General features: G+C 39.3%; 2 protein-coding genes across 2 annotated transcripts in view; one reads left to right on the top strand and one right to left on the bottom strand.

Moving 5' to 3' along the window:
- Positions 1-654, top strand: part of LOC107713049 (SH2 domain-containing protein 1A-like) — a 3,885-nt gene extending 3,231 nt beyond the window's left edge. Inside the window, exon 4 of the mRNA XM_016518467.1 lies at positions 470-654. Within this exon, the coding sequence (XP_016373953.1) occupies positions 470-589 (120 nt within the window). The 3' untranslated portion in view covers positions 590-654. The remainder of the gene's footprint in view (positions 1-469) is intronic.
- A 3,769-nt stretch (positions 655-4,423) lies between these two features.
- LOC107713050 (teneurin-1-like) overlaps positions 4,424-15,100 on the bottom strand; it is a 122,459-nt gene continuing 111,782 nt past the window's right edge. The window contains exons 26-31 of the mRNA XM_016518468.1: positions 14,459-14,718; positions 11,473-11,763; positions 10,028-10,418; positions 7,727-8,947; positions 5,981-6,123; positions 4,424-5,497 (exon numbers count right to left, since the gene is read on the bottom strand). Of these exons, the coding sequence (XP_016373954.1) occupies positions 4,736-5,497; positions 5,981-6,123; positions 7,727-8,947; positions 10,028-10,418; positions 11,473-11,763; positions 14,459-14,718 (3,068 nt within the window). The 3' untranslated portion in view covers positions 4,424-4,735. The remainder of the gene's footprint in view (positions 5,498-5,980; positions 6,124-7,726; positions 8,948-10,027; positions 10,419-11,472; positions 11,764-14,458; positions 14,719-15,100) is intronic.

Here is a 15,100-nt window from a genome sequence, read left to right as displayed (position 1 = left end):
AAGAAAATTGAAAAAGTTGAAACTTTTAAACCCCCCCCCCCCCAGATGCTGAGAAACATTTGCATTTTGGTTCATAACCCAAAACAGTTTAGACTGAAATCCAATCATCCACTCTAATTAATGATCAAGCTTCTTATAACATTAGAATGGCCTCTTTAAACCCTGTTTTAAACAGGTATTGCTTGTGGATAAGCTTTACATTTTCTTCATTTTATCTGCCTTCATTGTGCTTCCTGTAACTGATCAGCATCAGCCACACGAGCAAAATACCACACAAATATATATATAAAAAGAAAAGATTACACTGACTCAACAGAAATGGAAGCACCACAAGCGTGTTCATTTTACGCCATCATTATAATCACTATTAAATTGTACACTTAAAAAAAAAACAAAAAAAACGATATGCCTTAACTTTTAAGAGTTTAGGAAGAATGTTTTTGAGAAATTCTTTTCTCTCTCTCTCCAGGTGGCTCCTGGGATGAAGGAAAGGCTCTTTAGGAACGTCGGCAACCTTATTGCTGCCTTCAAGTTTCCAGACCAAGGCATCTCTGTTCCTCTTTTGTATCCTGTAAACAGAGCTAAATAATAACACACAAGCCAAAACAAATACATTAGAACAGTTTCTACATGCTGTAAATGTGCGCAAGAGTATCTTCTCTGGGGTCTCTTAAAGGGTTAGTTCAGCCAAAAATAAAAATTAGGCTGACTGGCTTGATCTGCTTATATTCAATTAATTTAATCCACTCTATCCAAAGAGCCATGGCGAAACTGCACGCTGAGAGTGACATATCTGCACTCCAGCAAACTGACCCACTTCACTGCATCCCAGAGAGCTGAGATGTGAATGGGCACAGTCAAGCATGTGTTATGTGGGTGTGCGGCAAGCTAGATTCAAGTGATTATTATGTTTTGAATATGGATATTTTTCTTACAAGAACGCATCGATTCGCTACAGGAGGTCTTTGTTCACCCCCCGGAGCCGTGTGAGAGACTTTTTTTTGTGGAAAGGTGCTTTTTATTTCACGTCATTTGAACTGAAGGAATGCAACACCCGCTGAGTACAACGATAGAGCTTGAAAGATCAAAGACAATTTTTAATATAACTCCGACTGGATTTGTCTGAAAGAAGAAAGTCATATACACCTAGGATGCATCGGGGGTGAGTAAAACACAGCCTAATTTTTATTTTTGGGTGAACTAACCCTTTAACCCAAGCGGGTAAATTGTGGAAATGTAGTAAATGCTGTAAAAATGTTGAAAAGTATATTTAAGCAATATGGCTGCTACATTTATAATCAAATGAATACAGAAGTAGCTGCAAATAATCTAGTATATATTAAAGTGCCCCTATTATGGGTAATAAAAGGTTCATATTTTGGTTTTGGGAGTCCCCAACAACAGGTTGACGTGTGCAAGGTCAAAAAACACTTTCATTGTCTTATATAATATGCATTTATTTTTACCTTACTTGCTCAATGACTCCCAAACGATTCGTTTTTCCAAACCCCTCCTTTGCATGAAGCTAATCTGCGGTGATTGGTCCGATTGGTCTCATTTTCATTTCATCATGCCTGTGATGCCTGATAAAGCAGCGTTTGTTAGCGCAGTGCTGCTTTGTTTACAGCGTTACCGGGGAAACAGCTATTTTTTACGCTCCAACAACTGCACCTAGTGGCCAAGAATGAATTAGCATTTTCATTCAAACCAACGGAAAAGACCAACAAGTGGGCGGGCAATATGCTAATGTTTCATGTTGACATCAACATGAAACGGCCTGGAATTCGTTTTAAAAACGACTCGTTTCAGTGATTCAGAGTCGACTCTTTTGAGAGACAATAACTTTATACACGGTGCACTTTCAGATTTTAAATTTTGCAGGATGTTTTCATTCACTTTAGAGCTGTTACACACTGCATGAAGAGTAATTTTCAAAAATCCATTAATAGGGGCACTTTAAATAATTGGCCACCCCCTGTTACATTACACACTGTATACTTAAATTTTTATGTAGACTTTAATTTTCGATTTTTCCTTCAATTTATTTTTGTTCATGAATAATCTCATGTTGGCTATACATTTGGTAATCCTCACCTCAGATAGTATCAGCAACGCAGATACAGCCAGTTACAGATCACTACAGAGACAATGAACCCATGAGAGAAGTAGGCCTTGAACTAAATGTCAAATCTTTTCTTAGCTTGATTGCTCTCTTGTTTTCAGTCTAGTAATGAGGGTTTGCTAACCAAGTGTTTCTGTGTAGAACTTGTTTTAGACTTTTTTACTTGTTTTGTAAAACAGGAAACAACTGTTTTGTGCTCACATTTTCTCATTAAACTTCATTGAGCGTCACAATTCCTGCAATAATACCATCACATTAATGTTAAAAACAAATTGGTCTTGCGTGTAAGGAAATTTAGAGCCCTTTTGATGTTAAAAATATAACCAACAAAATAATATGCATAATATACTTTTTCTTCCCAAAAATATTAGCAGAAGAATGCTTTATGATTCTGTAAACTGATATAAAAAATGATTTCTTCAGTGTTTGAAAGCTCTGCCGGTTTGAGAAACAAACGAGAGGAAAAAAAGGTGCAGATAATGCATATAAAGGAAATCACACAAGTGCTTCAGCCGTCCTTGCGCAAATACTCTCGCACACAGAAGAACGGGTTACATTTGCGGTTTTATTTATAAAAAGGCCACTGCCCAAAGTACTTTTGTTTTTAAATAGGCATGTTTAACAAACTGTGTACATAAAGCCTATCCGCCAAATATACACCACAGGAACTTGTTTGGCCAAGGAGAGGACACTGAAGTTTTTTAGTACTTTTGAGAGAGGAAGATGATTCGATCACGGGAAAAAAGTTACATATTCCTTTTTCACTTCAGCAATGATTGTGATTATGACAAAGATGCAAACTAAGACCAAAAGAAAAATATTTCCGCCACAATTTTTTTCTTTGTGCAACATTATCATACTTCGATTGAAATGAACATCTGCAAAATGTTGGAAACGTAACGTGCCTTCAGAGCACCTCTCACACGAATCTGTTCATATTTGCACACTCTAAAAATTCAGTCTAATGCATTTATCTCTTCACCTTATATTCAGTGCAAATATATATCTCAGATTAAGATTACAAAGCTTGATGGTACAGCATATCCACAGAATTCACAAGAAAATACATTTACTCCTAATTCTCTTGAGTGTGATGTATAAATAGTCCAGTATCTATAAACAGTCTACAATAGTCCATTAATGATATACAAGTCCATATCAAGAGTCCTACACACAGAACGTCTACCCACAGTGCTGCAGACTTTAATATTTTGGAAAAGACAAAAATACTGTTCTTCAGTAGGTGATTCTTTCATTTCCCTACGTATCTTCCTCCTCAGGCCTCCAACTAGTTTCGAGAGGGATCAGAAAAAAGCAAAAGGACCTGTCAAAGTACTGGAAAAATCCAAAACGTTGGAGCTTTGACACTCGTTTAGAAACCGAAATGACCAACACGTGATGTGAGTTTCACATTAAGTGTACAGCAAAAGCGAAAGCAACAGAAAAGAGTGAAATCACATGAGAACAAATAAAAAAGAGCAGCATATTAACTGTAAACTGGGACATGTTTATATCCTGGGGTCTGTTTACAAGAATTCACCTCGCAGGCATATTAGCATTCATGTTTTTGGCTCCCGCTAGCCAAACCCCTCCCCGCCAAAAATAAATAAATAAATAAATAAATAACAAAAAAATAAAAATAATAATAATTGCATACAACTAAGGCATGTGACGAATACTGAAGTTGAGTATGTACGATATGTCTAAGCCCGTTTCGTGTGATCGTTTCTAGCAGACCAGGAAGGCACAATTTCCACATACATAATATTCTTTTGATTTCTACATTTGAAAAAAAAAAAAAAAGAGTTTAACTGTACAGTTTTAGCAAAAAAGAACAAATTTGTCTTCCACAGCAGCGGCGTAATTCTCTCAGCTTCGTCAACACTGATTAAGCAGAAACAACACAAGATGGTGGCGAGCTCTTGCCAAGACTCCAAACACTGTGAATCTCTTGCAGCCCAGGGGTTAAGGTTTGTGACAGTTTTGAGTCAGATACTTCTCAAGGACTCCAGAAAGCTGTTGCGATATGACAGTTCTTAGAGCTCCGCTGAAATGCCTGGTTTCTGGAAGGTCATTCAAACTTCCGAGGGCTCTGAAAGCCATCTATGTAAATCCTGGAATGCAGATCGACTGAAAATTTAGAGAGAAACGTTTAACACAGAGCTCACAAGGAAACCCCTCAGGTTTGCAAGATTTAATGCCATAACCAGTTTGAATGATAACTGTACACGCTCAAGTGAGAGAATCAGCATGTGTAGAGATGAAGACTCCTTAATGTATGCCAAGAACAGTCACAGGTGAATCGTTCTCTGCGCCCTCCGATTGGCAAGCAAGGCTTGTTCTTGTGTAAGAACGGTTAAGCCACTGTAAAACAAGAAAGACTTTCAACAAAATCTACCTAACGAAACCGAAAAAACAGGAATCCGAACTTGCCAAGAGTGCATAAACGAATGCAAAATCAAAAACAATACCATCATTTGTCACATTTGAAAGGCAATAGAGTCTTTCTCGCTTCGTTTGGTTGGGGTTCTAGAAAAAGCTGAAGAGATATGTGGTAGCTTGGAGTGTATAAAGGGGCGTGTAGGCATGTAGAGGTGTGCTGAGGTGCCGCTGTTACCTGCGACCAGTTTCCACATGTCTGATCAGGTGAATGTTGAAGGGGCTGTCTGCTAGCTCAGGGTGTTGTTCAACAGGTAGAGCGTAGAACCCATCGTACCCTGAGACACGGCCCTCTGCAACCAGCTCATCCTTTTCTTTCTCAGTCCATGGCAAACTTCCGCCTTCCCCCTCCAGGACCCTCTTCTGCTCCCACAGCCACGCCCCCTGCACAGCTCGTATTCGTGCCGCCTCTAGAACGCGCGTACGCTCTTCTTCCGGAGTTGCTCCGTAACGAATGTTAAAGCTAAGCGCCCCCTGCTGGAGCACAATGTCAGCGAATCGCCGCATTTCCCCTCCTACCATAGCACTTATCTGGGACACAGAGACGTTTACGCCGTTCTCTAACACTCTGACTCCGCCTCCGGCTCCGCCCCCGGCCACTCCCAGATCTGCCTCCAGCGGGCCGAACTTGGTGAAATAGTGTGTGTCCCGCCCCTCCACGGTGAAATGGAGGCCACGCAGGTATATAGCACCATTCAGTACGGCCGCCACGCGACGGCTGTCCTCGCTCGCCACGCCGATTATCTCAGTCGCCACCACTCCATCACAGATGGCGAATTTTACACCTTTGCCAAAGATCGAAGAAAGGGCGGAGAAAATTGGCCTGCGGCCTTGGCGACCTCCGATTTTCCCATTGGCTGGCGTCATGGGGAGGCGATCCAATGAAATGAAGTTTTTCAAGTGCTTCTGAAGGTCACACTGGATGCCGAGTACAATCTGAGGTGAGGGGAGATGTTATGAAATAGTTACCATGAGTGTTGTTTGAGGAACTAAATTAACTCTTAAAGGAATAGTTTATCAACAAATGAACCAGATAAATGTATTTGGGAACATTTCATTCAGGTTTTGTGACCTGAATCAATTATTTAATTAAAAAGATTTGATTTGTTCACCAATTTGTTCATTTGATTGATTTGTTCACCAATCTGACATTGCCGACACTTTCATGAATGTGTCAAGAAGATGTCTATCATATGGCTTCAGAAGAGTTGGAACATAAAGCATAAGCATGATTATATGAATATAGCATAATACTTTTAAATGCTTTTTGGTCATACTTAAACTTGACAGCCCTAACTCCGTTTAACAAATGCTGACAAATCATTTTTAAGAAAACAATTTCTTTAAGACTAGACTAAAAAGGAATTCTAAATAATTGTGTTGGCAATAAATACCGTGCTGTGGGAAACCTCAGCTCACCTTGCTGGTATCCCAGGTTTGTGTGCGGATCTGTGTGGCCATCATCTCATACGTTTGCTCTGTGTTCTCCACCTTTGGTTTGGGGAACCCTGGAACCACATTATGAAGCTGGAACCCAAAGAGCTGCAGCCAGCTACTGATATCTGTACAGAAACAGATGCAAAAGTGTTAACATGAAAGCCTTAAAGTGTCAAGTTCAGTTTTAAACTTACTGGTCAAGGTAAACAACTACATAAGGAACTATTCTGCTCATGTGAATGCAATGTCTCAGAAAACAGTGAACTACATAAAAGAACAGAGAACACAGACAGGTTGGAGAGTGACAACTGCATTTAATGCAGTGTGACTGTGATCAAAAACATTTAGCATGAGTCCCCTGGATTCAGTGAGACTTTGTGTGATATATGGAACACATTGACATATTAAACAAATCTTTTTGTTTCGTGGCTCATTTTGCATTCAACAGTACACAAGTAATTTAACAGTTAAAAAGAGCAGGGCCACTCTAAAATGGAGTTGACCCTGGGTTATGGAGATCTTGGTGTAATGCCAACGTAGCCTCGAGCAAGACACTTGACCCTAGTTAGCTTGAGGGAGACTGTCCTAGTAATCAGTCTAATTAGTCTAACTAATGAATCTCAGCTCTGCCATGTGCTATTTCTCTGCTGTTCATTTTACCTTAGGGAAATGTCACTGGCATAAAAGCACAATCACAGCTCACAAAGCCAAACAAAAAGCATGGCACTTGTTTCACCTGACTGACTGTCACTCCCCCTACTTCTAATTTCAACACAAACTAAAAGTGAATCTGTTGGGACACTCCAAATTGAAGTGTGTAGCCAGTTAGGGAAAAGATTCCCTGAAGATTTTTATTCTGTTTTATGTTAAAGCTAACTTTAGCATAGTAAGCCTAATAAATCCAAAGTGGACAATTTAAAGGGATAGTTCACACAAAAATGAAAATTCAGTCATTAATTACTCCCCCTTATGTCGTTCCAAACCCGTAAGACCTTCATTCATCTTCGGAACACAAATTAAGATATTTTTGGTCAAATCCGAGAGCTTTCTGACCCTCCATAGACAGCAACGGAACTACCACATTCAAGGCCCAGAAAGGTAGTAAGGACATCGTTAAAATAGTCAATGTGACATCAGTGGTTCAACCATGATTATATGAAGCTACGAGAATACATTTTGTGCGCAAAGAACACAAAAATAATTTTATTCAATTTCTTCTCTTCCATGTCAGAATTTGCAGTGCGTTCACGGCAGTACCACAACGTATGCACATGCATTTCTCTGCTTGCAAACAAGTTGCAGTGTATCCGGCTTCTACGTCAGAATGCCGGCTCCTGCGTCAGCAGCAGCACACGTATGCGTCGTGGTACTCTCCTAAACACACCACACAGACTAACCCGGAAGAGAAGAATTGTTGAATAAAGTCGTTATTTTAGTTTTCTTTGCGCACAAATTTTTTTTTTCGTAGCTTCATAAAATTAAGGTTGAACCACTGACGTCACGTGGATGATTTTAACGATGTCCTTACTACCTTTCTGGGCCTTGAACGTGGTAGTTGCGTTGCTGTCTATGCACGGTCGGAAAGCTCTCGGATTTCATCAAAAATATCTTAATTTGTGTTTTGAACATGAACGAAAGTCTTTGGAACGACATGAGAGTGAGTAATTAATGACAAAATTTTCATTTTTGGGTGAACTATCCCTTTAATGGTCACAAAACAAAACTTACCAGTTGTGAACTTGGTTACATCCTGTAGCTCTCCCAGAGGATAGTTGTTCCTAAATGCATACAAATTAAATGGTTTGGGATTCACACTCAGCTCCGCCCACAATTCATGATTGGGTGTCGTCCATCTTCCAGCTACCACATCATAGTCACGTCGTCCGAGATGCACCAACCGTGTGAAAGAGTCATAAAGGCCACCCTGAAATCCGAAGACGAGCGGAAAGGTGGGATTGGAATCTCTGTAAACGTCTCCGTAGGGTGTGTACCGAATTTCCTTCACCACGTGGCCACGGCTACTGAAAATCGCAAGAGGCGTTCCGGCATTATCACATGCTATGTAGAATTCCTCGCCGCTGCTCATCTCCATTGCGATGAGGTGTCCCTGAAGGTCGTAGTAGAGGGAGGTGATCTCCGAACTACTGTGGTTGTAAAGGTGCGTCACCCGTGTCGGTTCCGTCAAATCAGCGTAGAAGAACTGCAGCTGTGATCCATCACTGCTGCGGCTGGCCACTCTCCTCCCGAGCCCATCGTAACGGTACCACACCCTCTGTCCGCTGTCCCGGTCGTAGGCACCCAAAAGAAGTCCATTCGAACCATAATCAAAGAGCACGTTGCCTCGGAGGCGCAAGAACCCATCCTCATCAGTGCGGTACTGGATCTCCCCGAGGCGTGTGATCCGGTCGCGGAGATCGTAGCGTAGCGGTGTCAAACGGGCACTGTTACCGTGACTCAGTAAGTTGATGTTTCCGTTTAGGTCGTAGCTGTAACGCCACTGTGGCCGGTCGTTTATGGCGACTGTTTGCAACTGCCCATCCGCGTCATACTCGTACGCATACCGCGTGATGTTGTTGTCCACGCCGATGCGAATATCGCAATTTGTGACGCGTCCCATGCTGTCGTACTGCAGCGTCATCCAGTAGGCAATGGCTTTCAGAATCTCGTACTGAACCTCGATCACTTGCCCGTCTGGGTTGAAGATTTTAGTGTGCTTCATTGCATGCGTGGTGATGACCTGGTTCAGGTCGTAGTTGATAACGCTGAACTTTCCAAACTGCTCGATTCGTCCCGACACATCCACGTAGCGGTAGAGGTCAATCGGAAGTGGGGTTTCGTTGATCATCGCTTGCATGCTGGTGACCCTGAAGTTGTTGTAGCTGTAGTCGAAGCGAGCATTTACCAGTCCTTCTTCACTGAAACGATATATTTGTCTACTCACCAGAGGACCTGAATACGAGAAATAGAGAGAGAATGAGAAGTTAGCAGAAAGCCACAGAGCTGAGGTAAAACATGAGCCAGCTTTGCCACAGCGTGAGATAGAATGAACTCTCCCACTGTCAGACGACTGATTGTGATTCAAAGCGCTTTTAGATCAGCCAAGCAGGAGGCGAGTGCAAGTGAAGTGACAAAAGGAAGATTAAACGTCAGCCTGTATGTTTATTGGTGCAAGAGTATAACCTGTTTACCTGTCCAACCGCTCACCCATCTTACTTGTCTCTCTGTCTCATGGGATTATCACCTCGCCTGTTTATTTGCGCAAAGATGCCATGGTGCTACCTGTCTCTCTGCTAAATGATCTAACCATTTTGCCTAGTTACTGGCTATAGCAAAACTTGTTAAATATGTGGAAAAAATCGAATTACCTGGCTTTCTGTTAGGGCTGACATTATGTATAATGTGATGGCAGAAATGTTTCAGCCGGTAAAGATTGTACTATTGTAGCTATTAGTGTATGTCCTTTTTAATGTATTTAAACCAAAAAGGGCACCACTTTTTGTTGAATTTACAGCAAAAATAATTATAGCATAATTAAGAATGGGAATGGTATAGAATTCAATGATTACAGCTTCAATAATTCTTTTATGAAATAAATATTTTGAGTAAAATTGTAATTCTATTAACCATATGATAGTATCATTTTAATTAAAACTAAACACCCAGTCGATTTGATTCACTAAAACAGAATCTACTCATTAAAGTCATTTGTTTAGGAATCAAACTACATTGACTTTTCTGTATGTTATTAATTCACTAAATGAATTAACTAAATTAATTATTGACCCAAAGTAGTCTTTGGTTGGTAACATTTGTGTATGTTTTTGATTAAACAACAACAACAACATTGATATTGATTGACATTGGTTCAAAATCATTTGTCAGACAATAAGAATAAGAAGCAGTTCTCGATTTTCAACTCTCATGATATACCATAATATACAATTTCTCACACTGTGATACAAGATTTTGGTCACACTGCCCACCCAGCTGTCAAAGTGTCTGTCGGATAACATTGTCAAAATGTTGTACCTGTCTGTCTGTAGCGGATGGTGCAAACGAATCCTTCATGCATCAGGTGGATGGTTTTAACAGCACCTGTTGCCTCATCGTAGGTGAAGGTAACAAGTGTTGAGTCATAGAGAATCTCAGCCAGCCGGGCCACTCGGCTGTATTTGTAGATCACATGCCTGCCTGTGCCCAGGTACAGACTCTGGAGCAGGCGCCCATCGTGGGCGTAGTCCTGCGTGAAGCTGGAGGTGGGCGAGTCGGGTGGGGTGTAGGTGTTTCGGTAGTAGCCCACAGATAGAGAGGTCTGCAGGCTGTGTCTCACCATGCTGGGGAGGGTGACCGACAGCAGACAGTCTGTCTGATCGTACTCGAACGTATAGCGGCGCTGACTGTGTAACAACAGCTGGACAGACTGAGAGAAGGAGAAGAACCGGGGGAAAAAAGACAGAGAGAGACCATTTAGATTACATTTAAATGTACCAGTTGGCAGGTGAATCTCATAAAAAAACATGTCACATTAAACCCCAAAATAAAAAAAACACAAACAAACAAAATCAAATTATGTTTTGCTTAAAAAACTAATTTTTCATAACCATAAAGCATCCGGGCACTTTTTTTTTTGTGATTCCCATTTTTTCTGTACATGAAAAAAATGTAAAAAAAAAAAAATTCTGAAAATTAAAACCAATACAATTAATTATAAATAAACACTTGTTAAATACTTTAAAAAAATACAATTTAAATTATTAAATTTAATATTGATATATTTTTTCATTATAGTTAAGAGAATGAGATTTTTTTTCCCCACCATGGTAATGATAATTAGGGCACTTGTCATAAAAATTATGTTAGAATGCAAAATAAATAAATAAATAGGCTTCAAAATAGTAACATAAATAAACAAACAAATAAAAAAAAATCTGGTTTCTTTCATCTCATTTTGGGGTCAAATATGACCTGGACATGTTCTTGACAGGTTTTTGAATAGTAGAACCGGGGAATAAAAAAAGACAAGAGAAAGACCATTGAGACTTAAACATGTACCAGTTGGCTGGTGAATCTCAAGAAAAAATGTGACATTAAACCCCAAAATCAAAAGAACACATTCAAGAAAAAAGAAGAAACAAACAACAAAATCAAATTTTCTTTCAGAAAATCTCATAACCATAAAGCATCTGTAAAATGTTCATTTTCAAGTAAATAAATAGATAAATGAACGAATTAATAATAATAATAATTAAAATCTAAATAAAACAAGTTGTGCTAAGAAAAATGCTAAATATTATTTTTACAAATGTAAAATATTAACATTGATTATAAATGAATGAATGAATAAACAAACAATTTATGATTTCTTTCATCCCATTTTTGGTGTCAAATACGACCTAGACATGTTCTTGACAGGTTTTTTTGAGATTCACACAGGCGTAGTTGCAGCTCTCACACACATGCAGTACTGTACACACCTTCTCCAGAAAAGTGTAGCTCCAGATCTTTCCATTGGCCCAGGTCCGTGTGATGATGCGTCCGTTATCGTAGTCTCTGCGCTCGGTCCAGTTGCCTCTCTGTATGCTGGTGACCAGACCTTCGCTCGAGTACGTTACTCGCACCTGATTGTATTTACTGGGAGACCAGAGCACAGGCCTGCCTTTGTCATCGTACTGAACCCGCAGGGTAAACTTGCGATGGTCATCGTATATCTTCCCGACCCGACTCTCTTGACTATAATCTATAGACAACACGTTCCTGTTGTGAGCCTAAGCGAGAGAAGGGGATGAGAAAGAAGGCAAATCTTATGATCTTATTATAACGGAGTACACAGAAACATGTGTGCAATAAAACTGTCAATAAAAGAAGAAAATGTCTTTCTCAGGGGCACAGAGGGAGACAGGGTTGCTGTTAGAGCCAACGTTATTCAGCAGATACATCAATGAATTGACAACGAGTCTGGAACAGTTTGAAGCTCCTGGTTTCACTCTGTGATTCCGAGATCAAATTCCAGCTCTATGCAGATGAATCGCTTCGGCCGTCTCCCACTGAAAGAGTCTGGACCTTCAAGAAGATTTTGCTCCCATAAAAAGATAATGTCCCGTAGAGATGCCTGTAAGAATTTGGCTGAATATATTAGAATCAGTAATTGAGCCGGCTGCCCTTTACGGCAGCGAGGTGTGGCGTCCACTAACAAATTAGAAATTAGGCAAATTGGAAAAACATCCAACTGAGACCTTGCATGCAATATTCGGTAAAAAATATCTTTAAAGTAAATGGGAACACCGCAAGTTACACATGCTGGGTGGAATTAGGCCAATAACATTAATTCAGTGATCCCCATATCATTATAAAACCCTGCAATGAGAAGAGTTGAGTAAAGAAAACAGAACCCTCGCTGAGCTGGTCCATAGCTTTACAATTAATTGTACTAACATACACATGCCCCCCTGTGACCAGAGTAATTCTGTGAGCCCAATTAGAATAAACCAAATTACAAACACAAGCAAAGCATGGTTATATCACATTGGGAAACCCAAACAAAAGTAAAATGTAATGCTGTCTGGCCCTAAAAATACTGCACTATGGCAGACTTTTTGTGCTGCCTTCAAACCAACTAGTATTGTTAGAACTTCCAACTTCTTGAAGTTGGACTTCCAACTTGGAATAATCCATATCTGACTTTGAAAGAAATACAGCACTGTCCACTGTGTCAGAAATATATTATATATATTTTTATAATATATATATATATATATATTATAAAACACCTCAGGTCAGGTTCAAGGAGCACTGTGTACCGGCTGCACATTGTGTCTTTGCCTGTCACTATATGAGGGACAGTGAGAAAATGGCATCGTCTCCTTTTGTCTTTCTTTTACATTAATCTACTTTAAGATTTTTTAGTTACTTTTTAGATGCTTTTAGTTTTTCTGATTTATTATTATTAGCCTCAATAACTGTTACAACCACTGTAATGGTTTCACTCTAATTTAAAACAATTAAATATATACTGTACAATCTTACAGTATAAAGATCTCTATTTGAAATGAATGCTGCTTTTCTAAAGGTTCTATTCATCAAAGAATCCTGAAAACACAAAAAGTGATGAAGTGATTATGGTTTCCACAAAGTGATGATAGTAATAATAAATGTTTTTTGAGTGCCAAATCAGCATGTTTGAATGTTTTCTGAAGGATCAGGTGACAATGAAGACTGGAATAATGATGCTGAAAAACTTCTCTAAGGAATAAATTATATTTTAAAATAAATTCAAATAGAAAAGTTATTTTAAATCGTAATATTTAATGATATGTTTTTAAAGACTAAAAACATAAAAATAAAAAATGTTTTATAATGTAATTGTTTTTTTGTAGTGCCTATAAAGCACACTAATACTGAATCTGCAACCAAGAAGCAAAACTGAACAGAGAAAGAGTGAATATTAGAAAGAATGAAATAGAGAAGAGAAAGATTTATGGAACTTATTTGAAGGGGAAGTTGGAACAGTGTGTGAAATGCAGGGTATAAGGCTGTGCAGTGCCTGTAAGAGGGTGTATATTAGAGAGTGTAGGAGTGTAGTGTAGTCTATTTCTTCCATTTGCACTACACCAAAGTCCCTTTAAGGAAAGTCAGTTAACTCTGCGGCCATCTTGGTAACATCCTGGCAGGTATTAGTACTCAGGAAAGTATACTTGAATGGGGAAAGACCGAAAGACAAAACAATTTTTCAAGCTTCAATAACATGTCAAATCACCAATAAAATAAATATCCAGTGTTTGACTTCTGTCAGAGTTTCCCCCCACCTTTTTAGGAAGAATATCAAATAAATAAAGTTTGCTTTAATGTAGGGTATCAAACGAAATCATGCAATTTTAAAGCTTAAAGCACAATGGTGTTAATTAAAGCTCAGTGTAGCACCATTATGAGAAATATGCAGAGGCAGAGGTTAGATTAGTACTCTTCATTTAGAACGACCCAGGTTCAATTCCAAAGCTGGAATTAATTCATTTATCTTTTAATAAATTAAGAAAGAACAAAATTCTTTGGCAGTAGATGAATAATAGGAGTCAGGATCTCATTTGGTTCCATTTTAGTTGACTTGACCTCAGTGATGAATGCTGCATTTGCTGTGACAGCTCCACTTGAATCTAATCATGCGCTAACTACTACTGTTAACATAACCTAAAAAACCCGACTGTTCAGCACAAAGGTAAACACAAAATAATGACTGCATTTTAAGTCTAAGAGCAATCCTAAATTAACAAGGATTTCTAATTTTACTCTCTTGTTCCGTAAACACCTCACAAAACAATGTGCGATACACTTGGGCATCTTAGGAAATTTCGGATGGAAAATCATATTGTGCTTCTGTGCATTACATGCTATACCCTGGTCACCCTACCCAGAAAACACATTATTCTCAGTCTGCATTCATATGCTGCGTGTGTGTCTGTGTATTACCCTCAGTCTCCGTTCATATGCTGTGTAATTCCCTTTGGCCTGTTCGCGTCTCTGTCTCCACTCTATCAGGCTGTGAGCTGGTTCCCCCGGCAACGTGATGTTGCACCTTCCGACTGTGGGATGGACGAGGCCTGACGATGCTCCCGGCAACAGCCCGGATGACACGGTTGGTTCAGTACTGAGAGTAACTTCCATCCCGCTGGCATACGTCACCCACAGAGAGCCATCATCTCTAACGCCATACACACTAACAGAGTGAGCTGGAAAGAGAGAAACAGCTTCATAAGATTTAAATGCACTACATTTATTACATGAAATTAGGGGTGGGCAATATGGCCAAAACCTTATATCACAATATAAGTCATTTTATTTTACGGTAACAATATATATCACAATATAGTCATTATTGCTTTAAATACCGTCTTTATGAAGTCAACATTTTTGAAAATTTCATAATTCTTGTCACCAGTGTCAATATCACAAAAAACTAGACTAAATGAAAAAAATAAAAAATAACTCAAGCTCACTGACGACAAATAAACAGTCAGCGATTAACAATAAGAAACTAATTACAAGCAATAGGACAAAAGAACAAATAAATAAGAAATGCCACATTCAAATGTATAAAACACTGCATATTCT

The sequence above is a fragment of the Sinocyclocheilus rhinocerous genome, unplaced genomic scaffold (assembly GCF_001515625.1).
Source record: "Sinocyclocheilus rhinocerous isolate Xijiao unplaced genomic scaffold, SAMN03320098_v1.1 scaffold5226, whole genome shotgun sequence".
NCBI classification, from domain to species: Eukaryota; Metazoa; Chordata; class Actinopteri; order Cypriniformes; family Cyprinidae; genus Sinocyclocheilus; species Sinocyclocheilus rhinocerous.
This window is presented reverse-complemented; position numbering and strand designations above follow the sequence as displayed.